At 39.5% G+C, this 27,916-nt stretch overlaps 2 protein-coding genes across 3 annotated transcripts; one reads left to right on the top strand and one right to left on the bottom strand.

The window, feature by feature from the left end:
- On the bottom strand, positions 1 to 27,237 carry LOC307017890 (nuclear GTPase SLIP-GC-like). The gene is made up of 24 exons (XM_079647793.1): positions 24,426 to 27,237; positions 23,412 to 23,603; positions 23,138 to 23,186; positions 22,695 to 22,709; positions 22,386 to 22,435; positions 21,903 to 21,936; positions 21,668 to 21,754; positions 21,307 to 21,397; positions 20,869 to 21,097; positions 20,537 to 20,752; positions 13,788 to 13,982; positions 13,531 to 13,703; positions 13,029 to 13,122; positions 12,855 to 12,942; positions 12,601 to 12,722; positions 12,120 to 12,293; positions 11,887 to 12,041; positions 11,635 to 11,758; positions 2,060 to 2,168; positions 1,847 to 1,980; positions 1,634 to 1,715; positions 1,436 to 1,515; positions 1,297 to 1,345; positions 1 to 1,208 (listed from the first exon to the last, which is right to left on the bottom strand). The coding sequence occupies exons 3-22, from the start codon at positions 23,169 to 23,171 to the stop codon at positions 1,451 to 1,453; spliced, it is 2,271 nt and encodes a 756-aa protein (XP_079503919.1). The 5' UTR covers positions 23,172 to 23,186; positions 23,412 to 23,603; positions 24,426 to 27,237; the 3' UTR covers positions 1 to 1,208; positions 1,297 to 1,345; positions 1,436 to 1,450.
- On the top strand, positions 15,740 to 18,398 carry LOC307017891 (uncharacterized protein). 2 transcript variants are annotated; one of them, XM_079647794.1, is made up of 3 exons: positions 15,740 to 15,866; positions 16,582 to 16,681; positions 17,222 to 18,398. In XM_079647794.1, exons 1-3 carry the CDS (start codon positions 15,819 to 15,821, stop codon positions 18,205 to 18,207), a joined length of 1,134 nt encoding a protein of 377 aa, XP_079503920.1. In that variant the 5' UTR covers positions 15,740 to 15,818; the 3' UTR covers positions 18,208 to 18,398. The 2 variants fall into 2 exon arrangements, with proteins under 2 accessions (XP_079503920.1, XP_079503921.1); XM_079647795.1 differs by lacking the exons at positions 15,740 to 15,866; positions 16,582 to 16,681 and adding an exon at positions 16,699 to 17,124 and having other exon boundaries at positions 17,222 to 18,395.
- Positions 27,238 to 27,916: the final 679 nt, after the last annotated feature.

The following is a 27,916-nucleotide window of genomic DNA, read 5'->3' as shown; positions in this document are numbered from 1 at the left end:
TGCATTTTATTGGTTTATTGGAGTTTATACCACATCAAATACATGTACGCAATACGAATTTTGTGTGGGGAAAAAAGTGTAAATAACAAGGAACCAGATAAGCCATCATCTAGATCTCTCTAGATTTCATATATGAATGAGAGAACATCAACAAAGAAAAATTACAGTGAGTTGTGTGCTTTAAAATAAGAGAAAACAGATCAAAATCATTCTTTGAGAAGTCTTCATCCAAATCACCCTACAGTAGTGCTGTGATCAATGTTGAGGATTTAATCAATTCATTGAAATGTCAGCCTAAACTTATCACACAATGCTAAACAGAAAATACATATATGAAAAAGACAAATCAACTGTTGAAATATTAAAAGCAAAACGTCTCTGTGACATCACAGCAGTGGCTGAGATCCAATATCTATTCTCCGATTCATGGGCATAGTGAGGACTTTTTCACTGGGGGATCTCATTCAAAACATAACAACAGAATACAGCATAGCAACTCATAGTTTGCCATTATGGCCCAAAAGTGCCCAGAGGTCTCTCCTCTCCAAAACAAAGTGACCCAAAGAGTAAAGCTGGTTCAGCACTGAATACAGCAGTTTACTTTTACAGTTAATGTTCCCTTGATGGATAAAAGCCAGAGAGGCTACAAGCTAATGAAAAGTTACCTTAGCTTCTCTGCAAACAGTTCTGGAGGTTTAACATTTCATAGTTGATCTGTAAGTCTTCTTACATTGCCAAACATTGGTACAAACCAAGGTGTTAACCTCTGATTGTCGTCCTAGAATCGGACATAAATCTGCCAAGAACTCCTGTTGCCTGAGCTAGGGTAAAAGACTGTTAGCTGAAAAAGACCAAGGTTTAAAGTGTTTAGTAAAAGTGTTCTGAAAACTGGATTAAAAACTATGTTTATGAATGCTTCTAGCAGACAACTAATGATGCGCACAAAAGCAGGGGGGGGGGGGGGGTGGATGTGGGGGTCGCTATTGACATGGAGATATTCCTTTATGGGCTGTAAAACCTAAGCTTTTCACCAAACTGATTTTTTAATGACATGAATTAGGGCACCACATTATGCTAACAATAAAAAACACTCAAAGTCAACAGAGATAAGAACTTTAAAAAAATGATTGAGACCCAATCCAGAGGCCTCGTGTCTTTCATCCTCGGTATGTTAACAGGCGTCTGCTGTTAGTCTCCACGGATCAACCCTGAAACGTCCAGCAGAGAGAGAATGAGCGATGTTGTGAAATTAAATATTAATAACAAATACTTATTAACAGTTTTCACTAAACCTACCTGTGCACATCATGGACGCACTGCAGCTGCTTGACCAGGTTAATCACTACTGTAATAAAAACACTGTTAATATATTCAGAAAACAAGTCATAATCCAGACAATATGTATATTTTATATTATGTTTAAATGGAGTTTTACCAAAGAGTTGCATCATCATGTGGGCTTTTGGGTCAGGTAATTGCAGTGTTTGTTTACCTTGTCAAGCTCAACACTTACATCTAAAAATAAATAAACATATTGTTTCAAACAATGGATTCATTTAATACACAATGGGAATGTATCGACTATTTATGTACGATCAAATGTACTCTATTTTGGTGATTTTGTTTCCTTTACCTGGGATGGAGACACCATGTGTCTTGAGTGACAGCTCGATTGATTCCTGCATCGTGCTCTTCAGTTCCTCCAGGACCTCCGCCTAAATCAGCATTGAAATATTTATCACTTATCACTGAAATGTTTGGACATGTATGTTTGTGTTACAGCGTTCCTAGTTGAATTTTAAGTGAAGAATTATTTCTGTGTGACGAAATATAAAATGTGACAAACCATCAAGTCTCTCAGCTGTTCCATCATGGCGTCTTTAGCCTGAGCAAACATGACGTCCTTTGAACGACATACGTGCTTTTCAATAGTTTCCCTCATTTTGTTCAGCGAGCCTTTTCCTTTAATTTTTTTTGCTTCTACATAAAACAGAAACATTTTGCAACATAAAAATGTCTAGAAGTGTATTTATATGTCTGTAATGATCTTCTGTCTTACTGTCATAGCATGGTTTCATTTTCTCTTTGATTGTTGTTGCCAGGCTGCTGTAGATCGTTTTCTTTCGCTCACGGATGATTTTGTTGAGTTTTGTTTTCATCTTTTTTTCCTTAGAGACAGAATGTGAAGCAGATATCAACATATTTTAAAATGAATAAGTTACAAACAAGGCTCATCTTTCCCTTTTTTTATTTTTTCCAGATTTTACGTGGAAAAGCAGAACATTATTCAAACTGATAGGACGTGTTCACCAGCTGGGGGACCACTTTGCCCAATATCAGAATATTCTTTTGTAATCTTGAGTGTGTCTTCATGACTTGGGGCAGCGTCAGATTTACAGCTGCAGTTAATTTTTCAAAGCCATCTCCAGTTCATACTGAGCTATTCCAGTACAATGTTTATTTCATTTCATTTCAGACCTTTATTTATGCAGGTGAATCCCATTGAGATCATTGATCTCTTTTTCAAGGGTGACCTGCTGCAAGTAGGTTCCACATGAATACATATAAACATAACAGAAAAACAAAAAGGACATCATACAGCATATTTACAGCGACTACAGTTTACATAGCTAGTAACATTTACAGGTTCCAACAGTTTCCGATTGGATAGCATCTATCCTTGCTTTAAAAAGTTTTAGTGGAACCAGATTGCTCAGCTTCCATTCCTTTTGCAGACTGTTCCAAGTTAGCGGAGCTGCGCATCTAAAATCTATCTTCCCTAAGACAGTCCTAGCAGTTGGCACATTTAATAAAACCACAGCATTCGATCTCAGGCAGTAGCCACTTACAATTCGCCGTGAGATCAGGGAGCAGATGTAGGATGGAAGTTTCCCTAACATTGCTTTGTAAATAAAAAGATACCAGTGACTGAGCCTCCGTACAGTTAGTGAAAGCAAACCTGCCCTTGCATACAGGGTACAGTGATGGGTTAATGCTTTTCAGTTTGTCACAAATCTCAGTTCGCTGTGATAGACGGCATCTAACTTGATCAGGTAATGGGCAGGTGCATACATATAGATCAGATCACCATAGTCCACAGGTAAAAAGGTCAGTGAACTTTTCCTGGCCTCAAGCGAGAAACAGGACTTGTTCCTGTAGAACAAACCTAGCCTAACCCTCAGTTTTTTAAGCAGGTTATTGACATGAAGTTTAAAAGTGAGACAATCATCAAGCCAGATACCAAGGTATATGAATATGTTGACTGATCAAAATGTATTATATTTAATAATCAATGGCGAGCCGTGAATTTTATACCTAGGCCCTCTGACCCCCACCCCTTCCCTCGAGTTATTACGTCACAGTGTATACTTCAGCGCAGGGGTCACCAACCTTTTTGTCACCGAGGGCTACTTCAAGGGTACTGAGTAATACGAAGGGCTACTTGTTTGATACAAACTTCCTGAATAACATAATTGCACGGTTCACCTTTAATGATAATATTATTATTAATAATAATCAGAATACATATTAATTTGCTGTATGTGAGGGACTGTCTGATCACATGTTAATGTTAATTATTCCTCACAATAATTATTAACAATGATTTACCATTGCTATAGCAACCCCATTGTTTTGTTATGAAAATGTATTTATACACATTCTCGCGAGATCTATCAGGGGTCGTTGTAATGCTGCGTTCACACCGGACGTGACTTCGCTCTAATCGCTCGAGTTTCACCGCTGCTGCCAGCTGTGTTTACTCGCATCATTCAAACAAGACGCGCTGGCTCGGGAGCTACAACTACAACAAAATGAACACATTTTACCGTGATTAAATTGTAATACACGTTTCTAAATGATGCCGAAGTAACAACATACTGATACCGCTTAGTAAAAACCATGAATTAATGCTTGACAAGTCTGCAGACAAGACGGCAGGCGAAAAACCTTTTAAAATGCTTGTTTTCTGAATGGAGATTGGGTCGACCAGGCTAAGCTAACGTTGTATATGCTCATTCCACACTCATAACAACGGCCTAAAGACATAAATAAACCAGTGACTGTATTCGCCATGACACAGACAGTCTGTGGTTTGTACTTGTTTAACTTTTGTCCAGTTTCTGAAAAGATATGAGGAGCTGTGATCTCTGTTTGCTAATTGCTAACAGCTGATGTTTTCTGGTTGAACGTCAGTAGCAGGCTGAGATCCTCACCACTGCTGTGTGTGTGTGTGTGTGTGTGTGTGTGTGTGTGTGTGTGTGTGTGTGTGTGTGTGTGTGTGTGTGTGTGTGTGTGTGTGTGTGTGTGTGTGTGTGTGTGTGTGTGTGTGTGTGTGTGTGTGTGTGTGTGTGTGTTAGGGTGGCCATCCGTCCGGTTTTAGGTCGGACAGTCCGGTTTTCAATGTCTGTGTCCGTCTGCCGGCGCAGCCTTGAGCCGGACGCTCATTTGTCCTCCTTTTGAGGTGATCCCCATTTTATACTTTTAGGGTATAAAAAAAAAATAGACAATTATACAAAGAAATGCAAAAAATAAGTTATGTGTAAGTATATATCCCTGTAAGACTTGTGGTCTTACAAATTATTGGCTGAATGTGATGTCAAATAAATATCTTGTATTTCATTGGTTAATAAACGTAAACAATTAGCCATGTGCTTCTTGACGTCACGTTCACGGCATGGCACTGTGGCACAGAGTGACCTTAGCGCTAGCAGACTAGCTCATGAGCCAACTCCGCCTAGTTAGCGGTAGGTTAAACCGCAGAAATGCCGAAACGAAAGACTTCATTTAATCCTGAATGGTCGAAAGAGCATGGATTCCTCACAAAAAGCCGAAAGGACGACTTCCATGCTTTTTGCACGTTGTGTCGTTGCGATGTGGACGTAAGTAGCAAAGGAAAAGGTGCTGTCGACAGACATGCTAACACAGATAAGCACAAAAGCAACGATCAAAGCGCAGGTGCCTCTTCACTTTTATCGTTTTTCCGTGAAGCTTCATCGCCTCAAGATGACAAAATCTCCGCAGCAGAACTTTGTAAAGTTTATCATGCCGTCAAGCATCACCAGTCATACAGGAGTGTAGACTGTGGAATAAAAGTTGATCGCACAATCTACAACGACTCATCAATAGCAAAAGGGATGACCTGTGGAAAAACAAAAGCCAAAGCTTTGTGCGAAAATATCCTAGCACCCTACTCTGTCCAGACGCATGTGGATTACATAAAAGAAAATGAACTGCATTATTCAGTGGCAAGTGATGCATCAAACAAAGGTACGATCAAGTGTTTCCCCATTGTACTGAGATATTTTCACTTTGAGGAGGGCGTGCAACATGCACTGTTGGATTTTTACAGTGATAGCAACGAAAAGTCGGAAGCTAAAACAAATCAGCTGCTATCTAAACTGGAGATGTCTGGACTAGATGTGAAAAAAATGTCAGCATATGCAGCAGACAACGCCAGCGTTAACTATGGAAAACACAACAGTGTTTATCAGAAACTGAAACAGGCTCAAAAAGACGTGCTCGCTGCAAACTGTTTAGCCCATATTCTGCACAATGCAACAAGATATGCAGCAAGCAACTTGGATATTGACATTGAAAATGTTGTGCTTAAGGTGTATAGCCATTTTAGGATCTCAGCTAGCAGAACGGCGCAGTTGAAGGAATTCTGCGAGTTTGTGGAAGTGGAGGAATGCAATCTGCTGCGGCACGTTGTCACGCGATGGTTGTCTCTGCTGCCATCTATTGACAGAATCCTGAAGAGTTGGAGACCCCTGACCAGCTACTTTCAGAGTCTAGGTGAGGAGGAATGCTCCAAGATTTTGTGGAAATGCTTTGGAGAGGATGGCAACGAAGTATCTGAGATGTATTTTCTCTTCCTCAGTCACATTCTGAAAGTGTTTTCAGACTGCATTGAAGCACTTGAGGCCAAATCATTCAGCATAACCTCTGTGTTTAAGGTAATGACTGAACTAAAAGGGAAACTTGAGAGAAGGTTAAAGGACACATTTTTTGGCTTTGCTGTGAACAACAAACTCAAGCAGCTAACCCCTGATCTGGCTAAGAAATGTGAGGCGGATTTTCTTGGTTTCTATGAAAGAGCCAAGAAATACGTGAGTGAAAGGTATGACTTCTCTGAGAACAGCTTTCATAGTAAAGTGTCAAAGCTTGGCCTCACAACTGCTGTGTCCTATGGAGAATACAGTGATGCAGTCCAAGCCTGCAGCCTGAAAGACATTGACATGGATGGACTCTATGAGGAATATGGCATGGTGGAAGCTATTCTCAGCTCTTCAGAAATGGAAGGATGCCACAGTGAGGAGCGGTATCTGAAACTGTTTTCCAAAGCAGAAGTCCCACTTGTGAATCTGAGGAAGATCAGCGCCTACATCTTCTCCATCCCATGTAGCAATGCACATACAGAACGTGTGTTCTCAATGATGACCTCAGCATGGAGAAATGAGAGAAATCGTCTGGATGTGGACAGTGTCAAGGCAGAGCTGCAAATTTGTGTCAACTTCACATTTGAGTGCACAGACATGTACCAGAGACTCCTTACAAACAAAAAACTCTTGGAAGCAGCCAGGAAAGGGCAAAAGTATCGTAAATAGACATTCAACTTGTGGTTAGTACACTAGAGTCTTATTGTGTTTTGAGTGTGAAGGATTCAGTGAAGCCAGGATAAAAACTAAAAGATAATCCCAAAGTGTCCTCCTTTTTGGTGTTATGGAAATGGCCACCCTAGTGTGTGTGTGTGTGATGAGGCCCAGGATCGTAGCTGCTCATGCTAGCTTGTCTCAGCTAAAGGTGGAACGGAGATTTGGTGCGTGGAGTTCAACTCTGAAGCTATCTGGGGTCAGAGTTCAATTTCACGCACCAAATCTCCATTTCACTTACATATGTACATACAAAATGTGTGCTTTTAAAATGTTATATTCAATATTGTCATTTTAAAAATAAAAATGTATTCAATAATTTTTTTAGACGGAGCTCCATGGTGACTTTTTAGAGTCACCACTTTTTAGAGGCTATTTTTAGAACATGCACGCGGGCGACCAATTTCCCCCCTGGTACGTCTACACTACAGGCATCAAAAAATGCTTTCACCGCTTCGCCCATTCACTTGAATGGGGTGACGTAGAAGATTTTTAATCTTCGCCGAACTGCATTGTGGGGAGCATGGCATGGCTTTGCAAGCATCACGAGCATCCATCGGCATCAAAAGTTGAACAATGTTCAACTTTTGAGGCTCGATGCTTGGCATCAGCCAATCAAATCCCGTTTATGCAAATCCCGCCAGTGCAAGCGCAGCCAATCAAACCGCGTGCAAGCTGGGAGAGCCAGACCGCAGTTCATTTCCTCATATTCCAAACGAGATATTACGGTAGCAAATCACCCGGTTCTTTACGACCGGAACTATTTACCGGGATACAAACCGGAGGAACCAGGCATGGAGGGAGGTGGCAGAGACAGTGGGTGAAACTGGTAGTTTTTTCGCCTGTTTTTTTGTATGTCGGGGGCAGGAGATTCATGTGATTGGTTGCTCGCAAAAAATCACCAAACTTCAGACACGCCCAGCTTCAAGATTTTTTCATGCCTGTAGTGTAGACGGGCCGTTTGTGCCCGCGGGCACCGCGTTGGCTACCCCTGCTTCAGCGGAATATCAAAACAACGGCCCGGGGTACAAAACGCATCAATGGAAGCGACCCTCTACCACACAAAACAACACCTGTAAATAACCCTATTTGTGTTCTTTGAAATTGAAAAGGATATTGCATTGTCTTTTTTACAGTTGTATGTCTTAAGTGTAATTTGGCATGCTTTTATTTTGAAGGCGAGTTAACGCTGTTGACAGGAAGTTGTTGTTGCGTTGCATCAGTGGCGTTTTCTCCTGGAGGCCAAGGGAAGCCAGGCTTCCCCTGTTTTTTCGAATTGTAGTTATCATTTTAATAAATAAATAAAAACACTTTGTTTAGTTTCGGAAATTCTTTGTTGTGTTTTGCTGCCGGCCCGTCTCTCCCCCATTCTCATTGAGTATTTTACAAAGAGTGAAACAGCGTAATGTTCAAATGGTTATGGTAAAACAGTACAGTAGATTGCACTCTCTGTTACGAGAGGAGGCCAGACGAAATTAGGCTTGTTTGAGACAAGCGAGACCTGCGCAATTTCGATCAACGTCTTGCTAGTGCGTTGCATGATGGTTAGTCATTTTGTCCGACTTGCTCTGGAGGCTCGCCTACATGAGACGTTGAAATCTGGCGGGACAAAGACGCCCGCAGCCTTGAGAGCGAGACGCGGCGCAGTTCCTCGGAAGCGAAATGCTTGATGGGAGATGACTCGCTGGTATCTCGAGCTGAGCGCTGATTGGTGGTTTTTACCCCGTGCTGCTGATGAAGCTCTCCAATTGGCTCGGCAAAACTTTGTTGTTGTTTTGTGTCAGTTTTACGTCGCCACTTCCAGTCACATTTTTCATCATTGTTCCACAATGTTTATCATCATGAAATTAATATCTATATATGTTGTACTATACTTGGACTGCTTACCGTTTTCATACTTTATACATCTTAGCATATTCATACACACTGTTCATACTGCTCACAGGCTGCTGTGTGTATTCATACCCCTCACTGTTTATTCATCATTCACTTCATTCAATATTTTATTCTGTAGATTGTGTACATTACTTTTCACTTTACTGCTTGTTGTTGCACTCCTGGTTGGAAGCTAAACTGTATTTTGTTGTCCCAGTACCTGTAATATGTGCAATAACAAAAAGTTGAATCTAATCTTGAGCAGGAACAAATGTATTTACTTAGTACATATCTGACATTAACGATTAAACACATGTGTGCATTCTTTATAAATGCAAACCGAGTCAAGCCGACTCCGGAGGTGGCGGTATGCACCTTAAAGTTTTTGCAAACCGCCAAAAAACCGAGAGTAGAAGAAGAAGAAGGCGAAGAAGTAGAAGAAGAAGAAGAAGCCGACTCGGTGCTGTCCGACTTCAGGCAAGCTTTTTGAGACCTCCCCCGGCTGCGGTGAGAGGGGTCTGCCTGCAGACCTCCACTCTCAGGACAGTTCCGGTGCAGACCTCCACTCTCAGGACACCTCCACTGTCAGTACAGGAAGTGACGATTCTGACGTGTGCTAGCTAATAGTGATGCTAGCTAATGATAGCTAATTCCTAATAGTAGTATGTGTGTCGATTGTACAGTGCTACTTATATGTTATGCAAAGCCTGCATACTTATATGTGTTTTATTTCTGTATTGTTACAGTTTTAAAAAGTAAAAGAAGAACAGTAAAGTCAAGAAAGAAAACCTTGCATCTTTATTGGAGGACTTTTAAATGTTAGCTAACTGTCTAGCTACGCATAGGGATACGCGCTGTAAGGGCAGAACAGTTCAATCAATCTAAGTGATGAAAAGTGATACTGTACTGATATTAACTAGAAAACAAGGTGTCCCTATATATAGGGACACCTTGTATTGTAGTTAATATCAGTACAGTATCACTTTTCATCACTATATATATATATATATACATATACACACACACATACGCGGCGGAGGTGGGGAGGTTCCAGCTGGGGACCTCCCCGCTGCGGGACCCGTGAAGGAAGAGACACGCAGAGTGGGGGAAGTCCCCCACCCCAACGCAGCACACCCTCCCGGCCATCAGAGTCGAACCCGCAGATCGGAGGAACCGACCGCCAGAGCACCGGCACTAGGCCGGGCCGGCGCGGAGGCCCTCCGACAGTGGGTCACGTTTGCCATTCGATCAGTGAGAGGAGAGGAGAAAAATGCAACAAAAATGGTCAAAATCCGTTAATATATGGATGACGGGCAATGTCCCCGGTAGAAACCGTGTGGAATAGCCAAAAATAATAATAATAATAAAACCGGGGAAAATAGGTGGGAAAGTGGGCACTCGTGAGGCGGGCAGAGTCCCCTGTCAACTCCCGTTACATTCCTCCAGGCTGGGGGGGTCAAAAGGGCTTGACCAAGGCCGACCCAAAGTGCACAGAGGGCGGACTCATCACCTCCGTGATGAGTCTCCATTGGGATTTGAAAACTTCCATCAAACGAGTCCTTCGGTGGGTGGGAAAAAAACGTGTTTGTCAGAATCGTCACTTCCTGTACTGACAGTGGAGGTGTCCTGAAAATGCAGCCTGCACCGGAACTGTCCTGAGAGTGGAGGTCTGCAGGCAGGCTCCCATGGCTGCGATCGGCTATTCTCGTCTACTTTCGAGGCGAGCCGCAACGCGTCTTAAACAAGCCTACTGGCTTCCCTTGGTGAAAAAAAATGGAGGGATTGACCAATCAGACAAGACTCACATCATGCCCCTGCCAACCGTGATTAGTCAGGGCCATGCCAAAGGAAGCCAGAGGCGGCTGGCTTCCCTTGCCTCACAATCCAATCAAATCGCATCAACTTATTGATGCGTCGTAAAACCCGGAAGTAAGCCGCGCTCGGTTTCCCTCTACAAAAAAGCAATGGGATTTCTCCATAGGATTTTGGAAAATAGCTCAAAAAAAGGTCAGTGTAAAACGAACCTGTTAGGTAAATGCACGTTTTGTTCAGTCGGATAATATCCACATGTCTACCCTACTTTTATAATTTTCGAATCATAAATCTAATCGATAGAAGATAAATAGCGCCACTGCACCACTCTCACCGCTGTTAGAAAGTAGCAAGCAACTGAAGCAAGTGCAATTATGGAGGGTGGAGATTTGGAGGATTTAATCAAAAATAATTGTACTAAACTTCCGCTGCAGCAGCAGCAACAACAAATACAATCTGATGACAGGCCAATGCCCAAACTGTAGCTGTGTACAGCGAGGAACAAAGGAGTGAACCGGACGTAAAACGTTAAAGGTCTCCTGATTTAGTTAATGAATGAATGCTTATTAGAGTTTGGGCTGGAGAGTGCGTGCGGACCTGTCGGTCAGATAACAGGCTTGTGTAAGTCCTGCATCTGTATGATACAAATGTGTGTAAAATGATACCGGGCGCTGTAATCACTCATCTGGTTACGTTATTAAATTGACCACCACACCCCCGACCGACCCAAAAGAAAGGACGTGTTATTGGCTTCCCCTAGTTTTTTCCTTTGCTATGGAAACAAGTAAGGTTTCACAGCGGGCGGAACTTGTCATAAAGTACGCGATAATAACACCCACCCATTTAGAGGGAAGATTGGTCAATTGTACTTTCATTTGACATTACTCTCTCGTTCAGTTACTATAGCTGGACCGCCTGGACGTCCAACAGCTCCTCTCTTCACAGTAAAGTTCTCGCAGAGACGAGCTTCTTTCATTTAACCCTTCACATTCCAACAGAAACTGAATAGGCAGATTCAAAGGATTAATTTCTTTGGAAATGTTATTTTAAAACAATTAAATCAAGTTATTTTGGTAAAACTAATGAAAAATATAGCTAAAAAAATATATTAATCTTTTTTTAATTTATTTTTTATGTTTTTAAATATTATTTTGTAGAATATCTTAGGCCCTCACAGAGGGCCTAGAGGGCCCTGACGGCTCGCCACTGTTAATAATATCGCTCACCCTTCCACTACAGTCTCCCTGGCTTTACAAACATGTTTGATAATGGACTAATGAATAGGATCTTTTACCTCTGCCATGAGAAATGTCAGCTGCAGTTTGACATTTCCGTACTCCTTTTTCATCTTCTTCTCTTCTGTGCCAAGTGAAAACGCATTGATGACCCCGTTGAATGGGCCACTGTTTCCTTCATTTCTAAAACATATTAAAACAAAGAAATGCTTAAATTCATCAACAAGTTTGTATTTCAATAATGTATTTATATTGTACAACATCATTTGTTCCAATACGGGGTTTTATGTCTTTATTAAGTCATTTCTTACGGGAAGGTCTTCTTAAATTCCTCGTCAATGCTGTCGGTCAAACATGAAGCTAACTTCATGTTGATGTTTATTGATTTCCCTTTTTTTGTTATGTGGATGCCATCCTTCTGAACTACACACTTCAGTGACCTGTGAAATGCACAATCACTTTCTTCCTGAAACAAAACTGAATTTTGTAAGAGACATAATCATATTAAGAGGAATCAGTTGTTTTGATTTCATTAAATACTTACAGGATAAAGGACCGGCTTCAACAGTTTTTCCCATGAACTTTTAGATTTTTTAACCCCCCGACTGAGACATTTTTTAAAAGCCTTACGGGTCTCTTCCATGAGTTCCCTGACTTCATGAAGTTCACAAATCAGATCTTTTTGAAGTCCTTTGCACACATTTTCCTTTATGTCAGCCTGAAACCATACACAACACATTCAATATTTAAAGCATTTCAACCATAATTCAACATGGGATTTTTGTTCAAGCCCTTTCAACAACAAGTACAAAACCCTTTAATTACTGTAGCAATGCATCCTCTCTGAAGCAACACAAACTCAGCAAATCCAATACCTTGTTGGCTCCACAGGTTACATTACATGTAAGCAGTCTTTGACTTTACAATTTGTACACAACATTTTAGTGTACCTAGCATACTTATTGTATATGAATGTTATTATTTCAATATTAAAGACAATGAAAGATGTTGTTACTTGATCTTACCCCTTCTCTGCTGCTGGCTCCCTGCATCAGAGAGAGAATCCCGCGAGCTCCGGACACATAGTTTAATGTCTTAGAGTGACTGTCATTGAGAGCTTGCAGGATTTCCTGCAGTTTGGGAATTTCTGTAAACAATGTAATATACTTACATTACATTCTTGAATGTACATGTTATACTCAATTAGTATCACGCCATATTTATTGGAGGAGATAAAACCATTTTGTCATCCGGGCTCTCTTATAGAGACTTGAATCACCTGTTTCATCTGGATCCAGACGTTTCTTTCTCAAGAACTCTCTGGAGCTCACTGTGAAAACCTTGAAACACTCCTCACTGAATTGTTTCTGAGAAAACAAACAAAGTTTTGATATGAAAGCAGGTTTGCAATTTGGACAATATTTGTGTTTGATTTGTGTTCAATATTACTCACCTTAACGCATTTTAGTTTGCTGAACGCTGCCCTCACTTTTCTCTTGGCTCGATCGTTTTCATTCAGTATCTGAGCACGGACATCAGCTGCTGAACTATATGAAAAGATTTGTTTTTAGAGAATTACATAAACTGCATATACCATCAAGGATATCATATCACTACGCATCTCGATCTTGCTTTCAATAACCAGTGATCACATGGAGTAGCTTAATCCAGCATTACAAAGTGTTTGTGAAGCAACAACATTAGGACAGAGATGTTGAGGAATCAAGACACACATGCAGACATTTTAGAAACACGGATATTGTTATGATGAAGAATAACCTGTTTATCCTGTTTCAAGTGAACATCCCTGAATACGATCAAAACCAGGATACTAATGTGCCTGTTAACGTAATCAATGTTTCCATGGTTCCTCCTCTTGGCCATCTCTGTCTCAAGCGTCAGTGTCAGTGGATGGTACATTTAACTGTGTACTTTAGGCATCTCAAACCACTTACTGATTGCGTGATCGTCCCATATCAGACTTGGTGCAGATAAAATCAATCTGCCGACACTCGCCACCATTTCCCATGAGGCTGCAGGATTTTTTCAGGATCTCCCAGGGTTCTTTTGCTGAAGCTGCTCGATTTATATCAGTCACAATCCACACAGTAGAACAACTTCCAATAACCTGGAGGGGAATACAGCCAATAATAATGGTTACATTGTCAGTGTAACCTTCCACAATAATCAGCACTGCATGTGGATAAATCACCTTTTTCCACATCGTGTCTCTGCTCTTGTTACAGTCCCCGCTTCCAGGAAGATCCACAACTGTGACGTGCTGGAGAAGAGGATTGTTCGGCACCCTGAAGGTCACACACTTCACCAGTAGCCAATACCACTTAGCATCTTCCTCGTTTGACTCACTTTGTGTGTATTTGTCAAATGCTGAAGATAACTTTTTAGCCTAAAATAGATAATAAAATAAAATAAGAGGCCATTTATTTTACATGAACAAACTTTAACTTGAAAGTGCTTTAAAGGATTGTGTTAAAGAATTATTATAGTATAACATTAAAAGAAGAGTCCATTTTAAACCCTATCGCTGAAACAACATCTGAATTAAATTAAAAAGTAACAAACCTTACGTTAAAATGTTGGCAATAGGGAACAATTATGTTTAACATTTTTAACATGATTTTAAATGTAAAGCTGGTAGTGCCTTAAATTATCTAGGAGGTTCTTGCAGGAAAGTTAGTTACTGGTAGACATGCTATTTCTTATGATGCATAAAGAAGATTTGGTTTTGTAGTTATTGTTATTAGAGGCCAGATCAGGGGCGGATCTAGAAAAATGCTCATGGGGTGGCAAGAGGGTGGCAGGAGATTTTGAGGGGTGGCATCCCTGGCAGAAGTATATGCTGATTTAATCGCAGTCATATCAATCAATTTTGACTTGGAAAGCCACAATATTGATATTTTAACTCAATAACATTTGGTGACATTTTTGTGGCACATCAGTAAAGCCTTAAATATAAATATATAAGGTGGCAGACATAATTTAATGAATTTTAACTGAATGAGTTGGTTTAACTCTTAGACCAGCAGGGGTACCAAATCTATGCAGACTGCTGCAATAAATACATTAATTAACTGTCTCATCGATGTGTGTCTGTATGAATATGATCATATTAACAATCATATTATTCCTATCAGCTGTCAATCCCTTTTATGATTCACATATTCAGTGTTATTATTGAATAAACTATATTTTTTGGAGGAGTTAATGATGAATGTTCCTCAAGATGCTTGCCCACCCTCCTTCAAATTTGAAAGACAAGTAATTACTATCATATATCAAAAGATTCAAAGGAACAGTTCAGCGCCCCACGACTTTACAAACAGTTACAACCTTGACTTTACATCAGAAAGAACAAACATTAAAGAAGTGACTAACTGCATCAGTTAGGATTACAAAACGTGTATTCAGCTAAAACATACATCGCTGCAGTTATTATCCAGTGGAAAGTCCGTACCTACTGGCCTAGTTAAGTAAAAGTGGTTACTTTGTTTTGGCTGGGCAGTGAAATTTTACGTCTTATTTGACTTTCTCAAGGCTTAAAACTGTTTTTTGGGGGCAGACCCCCACAAAGAAAAAATATATATTTACACACGTAAGGTCATCATCTTAACAATTTATTATGCTCATCGAGTCATCCGTGAGCAGAGCTTCAAGTTGGCATGCCTATAACAGCTGAATGTGGCGATTAGCATCTTGTTCAGCAAAACGCCTCACAAACTTATTAAGATTTAAAGCCAGTGGCGGGCGGCCCATAGGGGCGCTAGGGGCGCCGCCCCACCTCTTCCCACATACACATTTTTTTTTTTTTTTTTAATTAAATATTTAAAAAAATATATATTTCAAAGATATATATATTTTATATTTTTTATTTTTAATGAACAAGGTAAATATCATACAATTGGTATCAGTAAAATGTATAATCTACAATAAAATCTTGTTTAAAATAATTGTGTTACGATGTCTAAAGTTACTGATAAGTCACATGTTTCCTGCCTGGCCTTGCCCTTGGCATTAGTTTATCATTACGGGGCGCTGCCCCCGAGCCAAACATACGGTGGCCCTGAGAGGCCAGGGTGCTGCAAATAAAAGAACGCTGCAAATAAAAAAAACGCTGCAAATAAAAAAAACGCTGCAAATAAAAAACGCCGCGATGCAAATAAAAAAGCCACAACGGAAGGGAATTACCGGGGACTATTATTGCTGATGCACATGCGTTTTTTTTATGCGAGAGAAGAAGAAGGCTGGGGGATCTCCGGGAAACATCTCATGGGTAAGTTTATAATGTTAAAGTTACACAGGATGTAGATAATATCTGTCGCTGCCGTATTTATGACTTTAAATGACGTTATTTTGTGTGTGGGAGCAGATTATGTGTGTAGTGTATAATGTTAGTAGAACATAGCTACTTTTATCTGCTAACGTTAGCTGTTTTCTAAACAAACGGATCTGAGCCGACCGGGACTTAAAGATGATGCTAAGACACACAAAGTAAGTTGAATATGCCTTTATTCAACAGACGAGCTCGGGTCCTCTCCTCAACATGCTCTGAAGGAACAACTTTTACTGAATTAGGGCTGGGCAAGTTAACGCGTTATAATCGTTGCCCAGCCCTATATTGAATACATACAAGTATAGATCTTCACTAACATCCTGTAGTCAATCTTGACTCCATCAACATGTCATCTAAATGTGCCTGTCTAGAGATAAATGAGGGTCTCTTATCCTGCTTAGAGATAGAGAAGGGTCTCTATCCTATCCAAGACGTGCTTCCTTTGAGAAGTGTACTGGCTTTAAATCTTTCTTTTTTTTTTTTAATGTATTTTGACATTGTAGATGCATGGTTCAGATATTAAGTGATTGCAGCTGATATCTGCTGTTAAATTAGTGTCAGCTGTTTGCAGGTAACATTACCTGCTGCAATAGCTTACCAAGTAGCTGTTACTTAATTGCAAATGAATAACATTCACATTGCTCTTTTTCCACAGGCAATGTATTGTCCATATTGTGGGACTGCTGGGTGTTTTGGGAGGTTTTGCGGCTCCTGTGGCAGCAACATTGAATGTTTGGCTCCCTTTCTCGAATATGGTAAGCTCCTCCTTAAAAGTCAAGAATTTCACCAGTACAGTGATAATGTCTTATTTGTATATGATTTGTTGCCATTTTAATATATGCTATACACATATTATTGTCAGTCATGGCAATTTCAACATGATTTAGAACTACTGATAAAAAAAAATGCCAACAAGTAAAAAAATCAGGTGAAATACCAAAGTTGACCAATTATGTGCTCCTTCATGTGCTGAGGGTTGAGCCTTCTGATGCGTTTATGCACAAATACAGGCATTAAAAGGGTACCTTTTTGTTTGCTACCTCTAGATTGATATGTATTTTTATCCTTACCAATTATGTAAGTATCCCAATATGTTGTCCTTTGCCTGTTTATTTCTCTTCTTTTTTGCTCCTCATGTCTGGAATTGTTCACGCATTGAACATACTGAAAACATACACTTATGCATCAAACATTTCAGGTATTTTCCTCATTACTGATACATTTTCATTTTTTTCTTAATAGGTTTTTTGTTATTAAGTTTCATTCCTAATGACACTGTTGTCTTTTCCCTTCAGTCACAGCATCTAATGAAGGAATCAAGGCAGGCCTCATCCACAAGTACTTCACGGAGGGACACGCTTATGAAGTGATACTTGATTTTCTAGAAAAAAGACACAACATTTTTCTTAGTCTGAGGACCTTAAAGAGGAGGCTACAGAACGCTGGCTTAACAAGAAGGACAGACTACACTCCCATTGGCACTGTACACCAAACTGTTGCACATGAACTGAGAGGCTCGGGTCGGCTGTTGGGTTACAGAGCTATGTGGCAGACATTGCAACAAAAGTATCACCTGACAGTAAAAAGGGAGGATGTTAGACAGACGATTTCCAGACTAGATCCATCTGGTGTTCAACTTCGTTCCAGGCGAAGGTTTGTCCGAAGGGGATACGTCACAGCAGGACCAAACCAAGTGTGGCACGCTGATGGATATGATAAACTTAAACCCTTTGGTATTGCCATCAGTGGCTGCATCGACGGCTTTTCAAGGAAAGTTATGTGGCTCAGGAGTGGCAGCACTAACAACGATCCGGGCATCATTGCGCAGTACTACCTGCAGTGTGTATCGGAGTTTGGACTACTTCCAGCCCGCCTTCGCACTGACTGTGGAACTGAAAACGGCACTATGGCAGCCATTAACTGCACATTACGATCTCAACACACAGATGATTTTGCAGGAGCCCTCAGTCACATGTATGGTACCTCAACTGCAAACCAGCGCATCGAGAGTTGGTGGTCTTTCTTCAGAAAGCAAAGGTATAGCCTTTTAAGGTCAGGTCCAATAATGTGTGTGTGTGTGTGTGTGTGTGTGTGTGTGTGTGTGTGGTCTAGATTTAAAACGGTTCAAGCTGCACGGATAAATCGAGCAGAATCAAACAGTTTTTACAGACAAGCAAACAACTTGAAAATAGCTTTCTGCAGTTTTGATCAAAGCTATGTTCTACTAACATTATACACTACACACATAATCTGCTCCCACACACAAAATAACGTCATTTAAAGTCATAAATACGGCAGCGACAGATATTATCTACATCCTGTGTAACTTTAACATTATAAACTTACCCATGAGATGTTTCCCGGAGATCCCCCAGCCTTCTTCTTCTCTCGCATAAAAAAAACGCATGTGCATCAGCAATAATAGTCCCCGGTAATTAACTTCCGTCGTATGTGCATCAGCAATAATAGTCCCCGGTAATTCACTTCCGTTGTGGCTTTTTTATTTGCATCGCCGCGTTTTTTATTTGCAGCGTTTTTTTTATTTGCAGCTTTTTTTTTATTTGCAGCGTTCTTTTATTTGCAGCACCCTGGCCTCTCAGGGCCACCGTACAAACAGCAGCAACCAGCACGTTGCAAAACTCTCAATAGTAAACTGTGCCGCCGAAACAGAATTTCAGCCAATCAGCGCCTTCAAATATTTTGGTTACGAGGGCGGTCACGTTGGCGTCCACGTTGCTTACGTGCGTTGACGCGAGTTGTTTTTTAGACTCGTGAGGAACTGGGGTAGTATCTATAGTAACGCAGTGTAGGCGGAGCAGTGACGTTCAATGAGCTCCCCAGAAAAACAACACAGCTGTTAGCTCTTAGCACTCAGAGCTCACAGCTCTTCATATCTGTTCAGAAACTAGACGAAAGTTAAACAAGTACAAACCACAGACTGCCTGTGTCATGGAGAATACAGTCGCTGGTTTATTTATGTCTGTATAGGCCGTTGTTGTGAGTGTGGACGGTCGGAGCATTTACAACGTTAGCTAAGCCAAATCTCCATTAGAAAACACGCATTTTAAATGGTTTTTCGCCTGCCGTCTGTCTGCAGACATGTCAAAGCCTTAATTCATGGTTTTTACTATCCGGTATCAGTATGTTGTTACTTCGGCATCATTTTGAAACGTGTATTACAATTAAATCACGGTCAAATATGTTCATCTTGTTGTAGTTGTAGCCCCCTTGACAGCGATTCTCTCTCTAGTTTAGCATACTCAGCCCGACTCAGCCTGGTTGTTCCTGGCCCTAGAACCACGATTTTATGGGGCCATTACATCACCAGAAGTCCCAATTTAAGGGGTCATTTCTCCCCAAAAAAAAATGTTTACTCACTATATCAACAGCCCCACCAAAAATATTTTCCACCAGCCGCCACTGTTTAAAGCTATGGTGCATTTTGATTCAATGCTGAGTACAGCCTGAAGAACCTATCGAGGATTACAAAACTAATGTCACAACAGGACTTAGAAAAGCTTGTCCATGCTTTTATTTTCAGTAGACTTGACTGCTGCAATAGTGTATTCACAGGACTGACAACAAAATCCATCAGAAAGCTGCAGCTGATTCAGAACGCTGCTGCACGTGTCCTCACTAACACTAAAAGAGTGGATCACATCAGTCCGGTTCTGAAATCTTTACACTGGCTTCCAGTCGGCCAAATAATTGATTTTAAAGTACTATTGCTAGTTTTTAAATCATTACATGGTTTAGGACCAAAGTATATTGTTAAACTCCTGCATAATTAGGCAACATTTAGCTATTATGCCCCGACAATCAGGAACAAACTACCCAAATCATGCACGTCCGCAGAAACGCTTACTATTTTTAAATGGAGACTAAAAACATATCTCTTTGGCTGCTTTTAATTGAGCTGCTCATATTCGCACTACAGTATGCCTTTTAAACATGTATTGTATACCCGTGGTGTTTATTTGTATTATTTTATTATCTTTGTTTTGTAATGTCTGTCGTAAAACGCCATTATATGTGTTTTTACTGTATGTATTCCTAAAAAGTATTTTAATTTGTTTTGTAAAGCACTTTGAATTGTCGCGTACAGAAAAGTGCTATATAAATAAACTTGCCTTGCAGCCAAACCTGACATGCTGACACAAACCTGACACCGCAAATACCTTATTCCTTCCGTCTACTTGGATCCGAAATGCTTCTCGTTTTACGCTGTCCCCCCGTTCAAATGAAATCGCCGGCAATCATATTTCCAAGCTCCCGCCAGGGCCCGGGGAGGGGTTACAAGGCTCGCGTCTTGTGCTGCATTCACTTGCACTCGGACATTAGAGCTTTTCTCTCATAAATGTCCGATGAGCCACAACTTTTCTTTCAAAACAAAGGTGCCAACTGGGGTGGCAGCTGGGGTGGCAAGTCATTTTTCTGAGGTGGCAGCTGCCACCCCGTGCCACCCCGTAGAACCGCCACTGGGCCAGATAGATCAAGCCCATTTTTCTGATTTCATACAGAATTTACGTCTGCATTTGGTGTCTATCGTGAAACTACACCAACCAAGAGTCTGTTTTATGAAATCATACAAGTGTTTTAGTCTTACTTACTGTATCCCTTGTCAAAGTCTTCCTACCGGAACTGAGAAATTCAGGAATGTCTCTATAGTACTTTTTATCCATGAGGTTTTCAGGAGAGTTGTTTTTCCAATCTTCTCCATACAGCAGTGACAGCGTTTCAACACTGTCTTGATCATCTTCATAGTTTTCCTGATCTTCGTTATTATCAGCAAAATTAATCAAGGTCCACAACTCCTCTTTCCACTCCTAAAAAAATATGTTTTATTAAATGGCATGTTGTGTAGACGGCATATATATTTATTTGCAGCTTCATCATAAAAGTTGAAATAGCTCTAAGTTTAAACATATTTAGCTCATTTTACCTCTTTTGTAATGAACTCAATTTCAGCCTCGTACTTTGGGTTACGCTTGTTAGCCTCCACTTTAATCATCACTGAGGTACATGCACTGATGCTTCCAGAGGGCAACAGATCCTTCACTCCAATGACGGCATTTATCAGAGAGCTCTTTCCAGCCCCCGTTTTACCAAAGACGCCGACCAGCTCCCTCTTGTCTGTCTCCAAATCGTTGAGGTTATTTCTTTCTCTTTCCCTAATAGAGTGTGTCAAATTCAAGAAGAAACCCATCTGCATGCATTCACATCCTACTTAAGCATAATACTATCTTCAGACAAATTTTTGGATTCAATTTTTTGGGGACTTTTACAAATCACAACAGTGTCCTCAGTGCTGTGTCATTTCGACAGGTTTACGATGGTCTCTTTAAACTCTTTCCCCTTGCTTGAAAACACTAATACTTACTTCAGGAACTTGATGAGCTTGTCGTCTTTGTCAGGCAGTTTACCAAGGACACATTTCATGGTGTATTTCACATCAGAAAGAATGTGTTTTTCTGTAAAAGTAAAAGTAAAGAACTATTCAGCAGGAACCAATAACCAGTATGTCCATTAAGATGTATTCTCAATTAAGCAATCAAAATACCTGAGAGTATCATTTTCTTCAGGTTTATACTATGGCAGGTATCTTACAGTTTAAGACCATTATAACTTAATAAGACCTGTGTTGCTACATATATGTAAGTTCATTAGCTGAACGATTAAACATTTAACAAATTATACGTATTAACCCTAGTTTCTAATATTTTGGAATTTAATATAAATACCTGCGTATGATCCTTGTATATCCTTACATGGTCGTTTACTGGCTGGTGATTGGCTGGACTCACCCGGAAGATCCAACTTCCTCTTTCCTGGTTTTTATTTTTTGTAAATAAGATATACATATATTTATTTTTTATTCAAACATTTTCTCAACATTGTTTAGATAAAGCAGGTTTATTATTGTTTATGAAATATCAATAAACCTGCACATAATCCATAAGAAACTTTGTATCTCACCTTTATCATTTGTTTTGCAGGTGGACGGACCCATCTGAGGAAGAACATGCAAATTTGACTCTTTGTCCTCTCACAGGGTGTTACAGGCTTGAAAACACATCTTTACAATTTGCACACACCCACATTTGCATTTCATTTCCCATTCAAAACTCTATGCAAAATAATATATACTTCAAAAATGGCTATCAAGTGATCACATTCAGCATTCTTTTAACTGAATGAACAGCTCTATGAACAAATGAAACAGTTCACAGTTCTTCAGTTAAAGGGGACTTTGTCTCAGGACGCTTCAAATCTCAATGCGTGAAGGATTGAATCAAGTTCAATGATAACAAGCATGGTCAGTTTAAAGTAATCATCACCTGAGCAGAAACAGCTTCCTCCCATTTACATTGTGAATAAAACAAATACTCTTGCTGGCCATGTCAAATGTTGAACAGACAATGACAATATCAAAAGTGAATTAAACTGCATTCAACTAACTTCAACAGAAGAATCAGATGTTTCCGGATCTGTTGTGCTTTGTTCCTCCTAGTTAGAAAAGAAAATAGTCTCAAATCCAGAATAGTAAGAAAAAATAATATTAAATTATAGCAAAGTCAACCAGATATATTATACTCTGTATGTAGATGATGTACATTTCTTGAGATTAATGAGACCAAATACAGTATCTGTGTAAAAATGCAGACATTGCTTTTAACAACTTGAGTCTCTTTCTGAATTTTGACCGTGGTCCCACTTTTGGGATCAAGTCAGCAATGTCTGGATCTTCCAGACAGTAAAGACTTTCCTGGTCAACTTTGTGATCTGAAAAAAAAATTAAGAAATGTCAACCAATTACCAATATCTGTAGATGTATATTTTGCATGGGGTGAAATGTGAGTTCAGCTGTTGAAAATATGTTTTAAAAAGAGCATTACAGCCCCATAAGGTTGTCTGAACTGAATTCATATTGGTAATATTTTATTATTTGTTATTTTTAGTCTTGATTTAAGTGCTGCTGAAAAGATGCTACAGAAAATGAGTCACTCTGAAGGTAATCTTTAATAGCTTCCTCTCTAAGATGTGCAATCTTTATGATTGTTTGATTATGTCAAGGATATGTCAGAAAGTTACAGAGTAACGATGTTGAGGCAGTTTATGTGTCCTCAAGTAGATGCTTAGACATTTCAGTGGAAGGTCATATCAACTTTTTATAATATGTTTGCCCAACAAAAAGTAAGGGAATACTTTACCTTTAAATAATTTGTTGCCATCAAAATTATCCATGATTAAGAATAGCAACTGGAAAGTAAACAAATCATTATTTTAATCAACAAAATAACTACTTGTGAGAGTTTTGATGTGTCAATAGAAAAATAGGGAGTTATTAAAGTGATAATGGCAGCCTAATTAAAGTTTTTATATGAAGCATGTAGGAAATAATTGTATGATCACAAGATAAGCACAAATAATTGAGTACAAATTTCGGAAATTCTTTTCTGAGAGCCTGCTTGGCTGTTTACTTACCTGCTATTTTCCTTTCTTGTAGACGTTTACAGAAACTTGAGCTTTCATGTTTTCCAGTGGAATGGAATATATGAATCACCACGGTAGGCGTGTGGCTCAGTGGATTAGTGCGTTGGTGTTCTGATCAGGGGGGCAGGTTCAAACCCCTCAGTATGTCGTTGTGTCCCTGGGACACTTCACCCCAAATTGCTCCTGTGGGGATTGTCCACAGTATTGAGTATGTAAGTCGCTTTGGATAAAAGCGTCTAATAAGTAACATGTAATGTAAATAAAAGCATTTATTCTGAATCAAAGATAAATTATTGTCAAACTATCCAACAGTTTACACAAGTACAGCTGAAATTAACTACTCTATGCCAGAAAATTAATTGGCAATTTTCTTTTCGGATAATTGTTTGGTTAAATGTTCAAGTAAAAATCTTCTAGGTAGTTCCAGATTCTCAGATGTTAGCTCTCCTGTTTTTTCAGAGTGTTTGCTGTCCAAACAAAGTGATTATAACCGTCTTGAAGGCTACCAAACTTGATTCCACCCAAATAAAACAGTAACATTAATAATACTAATCTAATTATATAATATAATGGTATAAAATATTCAAATTCAGGGCCAAATGCCATCAGAAATGCTCAATGCGGTTGTTTCCCCGAGAAATATGCTCCCCTCTGGGATACTTTTCTGCTAACATGACTAAACATGACTTTAAGTTTGTGGTTTCTTGTTTGTTTACTTTGTTCCAATTTCAATGTATTTAAAGTAGAAACACAGAACATGGTATAAAACATATTCATACCACGTGAAAGAACATACAGCTCCGTTACAAAACAAACAAAAACACGTGCGTTGGTTTTGAAACTAATTTAATGTTACTGTGTTTTTCAAGAGCCTGGGACAAAGGTAGCAACCAAACAAGAAGCCCTAACACATTAACATACAACATATTACCATTCATTTCATATAGAACATGATTTACAAAATTAACAATGAAACAAAAGAATATGAATCGTTCCAAAGCTTACCCGTAGCGTACAGCCAGTTGATATGAAGCCAAAAGCAGATTAAAGGAGTCTCTCGCTTAGTCTCCCAATAACTGCCCAACCCAACCTGGGAAACGGAACTTAAAGTGTCTTTGTTTCCGCTGATAGGTGCAGAACGTAACTCCTCCCACACTAAATTAATCAAGCGTTATTTTAATGCAATTTGAACTGCATTTGTGTTTGAAATGTAAACCCTTATCCTATTCCCTGTTAAAGTTGTCCTTTTCTCTAATCATGTGGGTATTTTCATGTCAAGTGTTTGTATAATTCTTACTTTTTAAGGTAGAATCAAGAAGTTTAGAACGTGAAACAACTCTTCAATTCTGAAACATGACACGGGGTCTAAGCATGGTACACTTTGGGACCAATCAGTAAGTAGCACGTTGGTGACATTAAAAAGCATACTGACTCCATTACTGCTCATCATAATTTAAAAAAGCCACACCCTAGTACTGAACCTGTTTGTCAGGAAGACCAAAGGGGAAATCATTTGATTATCTAACAATATAAATGTATGTTATTAAAAATCTAGCACAGATAGATCCTTTAACAAGAACAGGAACAATCCAAGTGAATTGTATTTATTGGAGTGTTTACCACATCAAATACATGCAATAAGAATAGGTGTGGAGAAAAAAAGTAAATAACAAGGAACCAGAAGCCATCACCTAGATCTCTCTGAAATGTCTCAGACTGTAGGAATTAAAAAACAAGACACACCTTTTTTGTTTTTTAAATCCCAAATAGTGTTTTTTTGATGACCAGAATACATTCTGAATTTAAATCTTCTTGGCTCTAGATATTTCACTGAAACCTTGACTGAAGCAGCAGGGGAGTAAGATAAGATAAGATAGATCTTTATTGTCTCCCTTAGGAGAAATTTGTCTTGGGCATCGAGATAATAAACATAAAACATTCAGGTCAATCAGTCATAGATAAAGAACAGAGATCACATATCACAAGGCAAAGAAACAAACAAGAAACATACAGGTACAGCACCTTCCCTATTGCACATATCCCTATTGCATTCATACATAATCAAATATTGCACCTTCCCTATTGCAAAGGAAACGTATACCTGTTCAATTTATAGTTTGGTAATCTATACCTTCTGCCCGAGGGCAGCAACTCAAACTCTCGATACAGGATGTGTTTGGGGTCGCATGTGATTTTACGACCTTGCTTTCTCACCATCTCCTCAAATGTCTCCTGAAGAGAGGATGGTGGAGGCATGCCGATTATTTTGTTCAGCCCCTTTTATCAAGCTCTTGAGTTGTGATTTAGATTTAACTGACAAGTTACCAAACCATGTTGTGATGCCATGACGAATAATAGACTCAATTGCTGCCCTGTAGAACATTAACATGATACATTTATCCACTCCATGAACCCTGAGCCTACGCAGAAAATGCAGGCGCTGGCTTATCTTTGAGCATACCGTATCCACCTGATGGGCCCAGCCTAACTGAGCATCAAAATAAATCCCCAAATATTTAAAACGTGAAACCTGCTCAACTCCCTCCCTGTTGATAAGGACGGGGCTGTGATCACCTACTGACTTGGGGTCAAAGATCATTTCCTTTATTTTTTTAACATTTAACACCAGGTTGTGCGCCTCACACCACTTCACGACCTCTTCAATCTCAAGTTTATAAATGGAAATGTCTGAGTCTCTAGTCAGTAGACTAAGTGTGGCTGTGTCATCAGAAAACATTATAATGTGGTTGTGTGTGTGCTGACTCCAACACTCATTTGTGTAGAGTGTGAAGAGAAGAGGAGAGCTAACGCAGCCTTGTGGTGTCCCTGTGCTTATGACCTGTGTGTCAGAGAGGGTCGAGTTTACTTTCACCTGCTGCTGTCTGTCAGTTAGGAAGGAGTGATATGCTGTATGATTACTGCTACTGTCGGGGGCATTTCCACGATTGGTGATGTACTTCCCATTATTGTTTGTTTGTTGCAACAACTAAATAATAATGACTGATCAGCTATATATGTGTTTGTGTTTTATTGATTCCTCTCTGTTGAATTATTTCCTGTTGTGTGAGTGCTGGATCGCCACAACATTTTGGAGGTCCTACCGAGATTGCCAATGCATGAGGTTGCTGTGTTCCTTCTCTGAGGGTCTCAACTCCCTTGGCCAGGCAGCCCTTAGACGGCTGTGGTAAAATCTCAAGGAATTGAGAAACCAGACTTGAGACTTCCACAGAAGAAATACCGACTCACAGTAAGCAAAACGTATATGAAATGAAATTGGCTTTTGAAGTTGTATTGGTTATTTTTCTAAATGTAAGAAAAAAAAGCAGAGGAGTGGATTTAAGGCAGCATAGCTAGAGCTGAAATCTGTTTGTTGATTGTTCTGTCTGTTGGTTGTCATTGTTGATTCGTAAAGGTCTTGTTTTATGTTGATAAATGTTTATGCTGGAGAGATCACTGCATCTGACCTCGTAGTCTGCCTGAGAAGCTAAAGGTTTGACTGGGGGGATATGATCTTTGCTAGCCGATATACATGTAATGCTGGAGGAATCACTGTATCTGACCTCGTAGTCGGGAATTCTGCCTGAGAAGATCCTAATGATTGTCTTAAGGTTCAGAGATTCATTTGGCTGAGGGGATATGATTCGCTTCGAGCCAAGTGCACACCCGGTCCGTTCGGTAATCAAGAGATTAATAAGCCCGATCTCCAACACCTACAGAACGACTCATGAGAAGATGTTAACCCCGTAAAGCCCACTGTTGTAATTTTACAACATTACTTTAAGCAACCCTAAAAAAGTCAGTAAATGTTTTTGTTTTTTTAAATACGACATTTACATAGTCAAAAGGTCCTTTTGTTCAGCCTCACAATGCTATTGGGTATTACATGTGTTTATAGGTCCTGCCCTCTGGAGCATACACTCACACAACTTCAGAATCTTCAAACAAGCAACATCTCTTTGTTTTATTGGACTGGGTTTGTGAGATTCAAGTAAATAAAATGCCTCAAGTGTTTTTTGTGTGATTATTACAATATCTAGAACATGTACATATGTAGTTATTGTGGAATACATTCATCAAATTAGATTTTGAGCAACTTATATCTTTGTTGTATTATTACAACACTGGGTCAGTGTGGTAGTCAAAATAATATAAGCACCTGTCACGGAGATTTCCCTTCTTATATGTTCACATATAGAAATAAAACACTTATATAAATATAATATCTTTGATAATTCACTATAACTAAATTCTACATGTGTCCTCTGTTAAGATTTTGAATTAAGACCAGAATTGAATAAATTAATACATTATTTCTGATAAAAGTATGTGAAATTATATCTGTAGCAATATGTTAAACTCTACTTGTATCTTATCAGTTAATTACTTACACAAATAAATGTAACTCTGGTTCTTGCAGAAACAGTTTCTGAAATGTTTTGGGACACTTGGATGTATCCCTTTTAGTATGAAAATTAGCCTGTTAGCATTAGCCAGAC

The sequence above is a fragment of the Notothenia rossii genome, assembly GCF_949606895.1.
Source record: "Notothenia rossii genome assembly, chromosome: 9".
Lineage (NCBI taxonomy): Eukaryota > Metazoa > Chordata > Actinopteri > Perciformes > Nototheniidae > Notothenia > Notothenia rossii.
The sequence above is the reverse complement of the archived record's forward strand: the minus strand, read 5'-3'. Positions and strand labels throughout refer to the sequence as shown.

Bases quoted from the DNA above. Each gene is read 5' to 3' on its own strand.
- LOC307017891 (XM_079647794.1), top strand. From the start codon at position 15,819: ATGCGAGAGAAGAAGAAGGCTGGGGGATCTCCGGGAAACATCTCATGG. The intron at 15,867-16,581 runs GTAAGTTTATAA...CTTTTTCCACAG, and splicing joins CTCCGGGAAACATCTCATGG to GCAATGTATTGTCCATATTG. The intron at 16,682-17,221 runs GTAAGCTCCTCC...TTTTCCCTTCAG, and splicing joins GGCTCCCTTTCTCGAATATG to TCACAGCATCTAATGAAGGA.
- LOC307017890 (XM_079647793.1), bottom strand. From the start codon at position 23,171: ATGGATAATTTTGATGGCAACAAATTATTTAAAG. The intron at 21,398-21,667 runs GTATTTATATTA...TTACTTTTACAG, and splicing joins TATACAAGGATCATACGCAG to AAAAACACATTCTTTCTGAT. The intron at 13,704-13,787 runs GTGATTTATCCA...ATTCCCCTCCAG, and splicing joins GAGACACGATGTGGAAAAAG to GTTATTGGAAGTTGTTCTAC.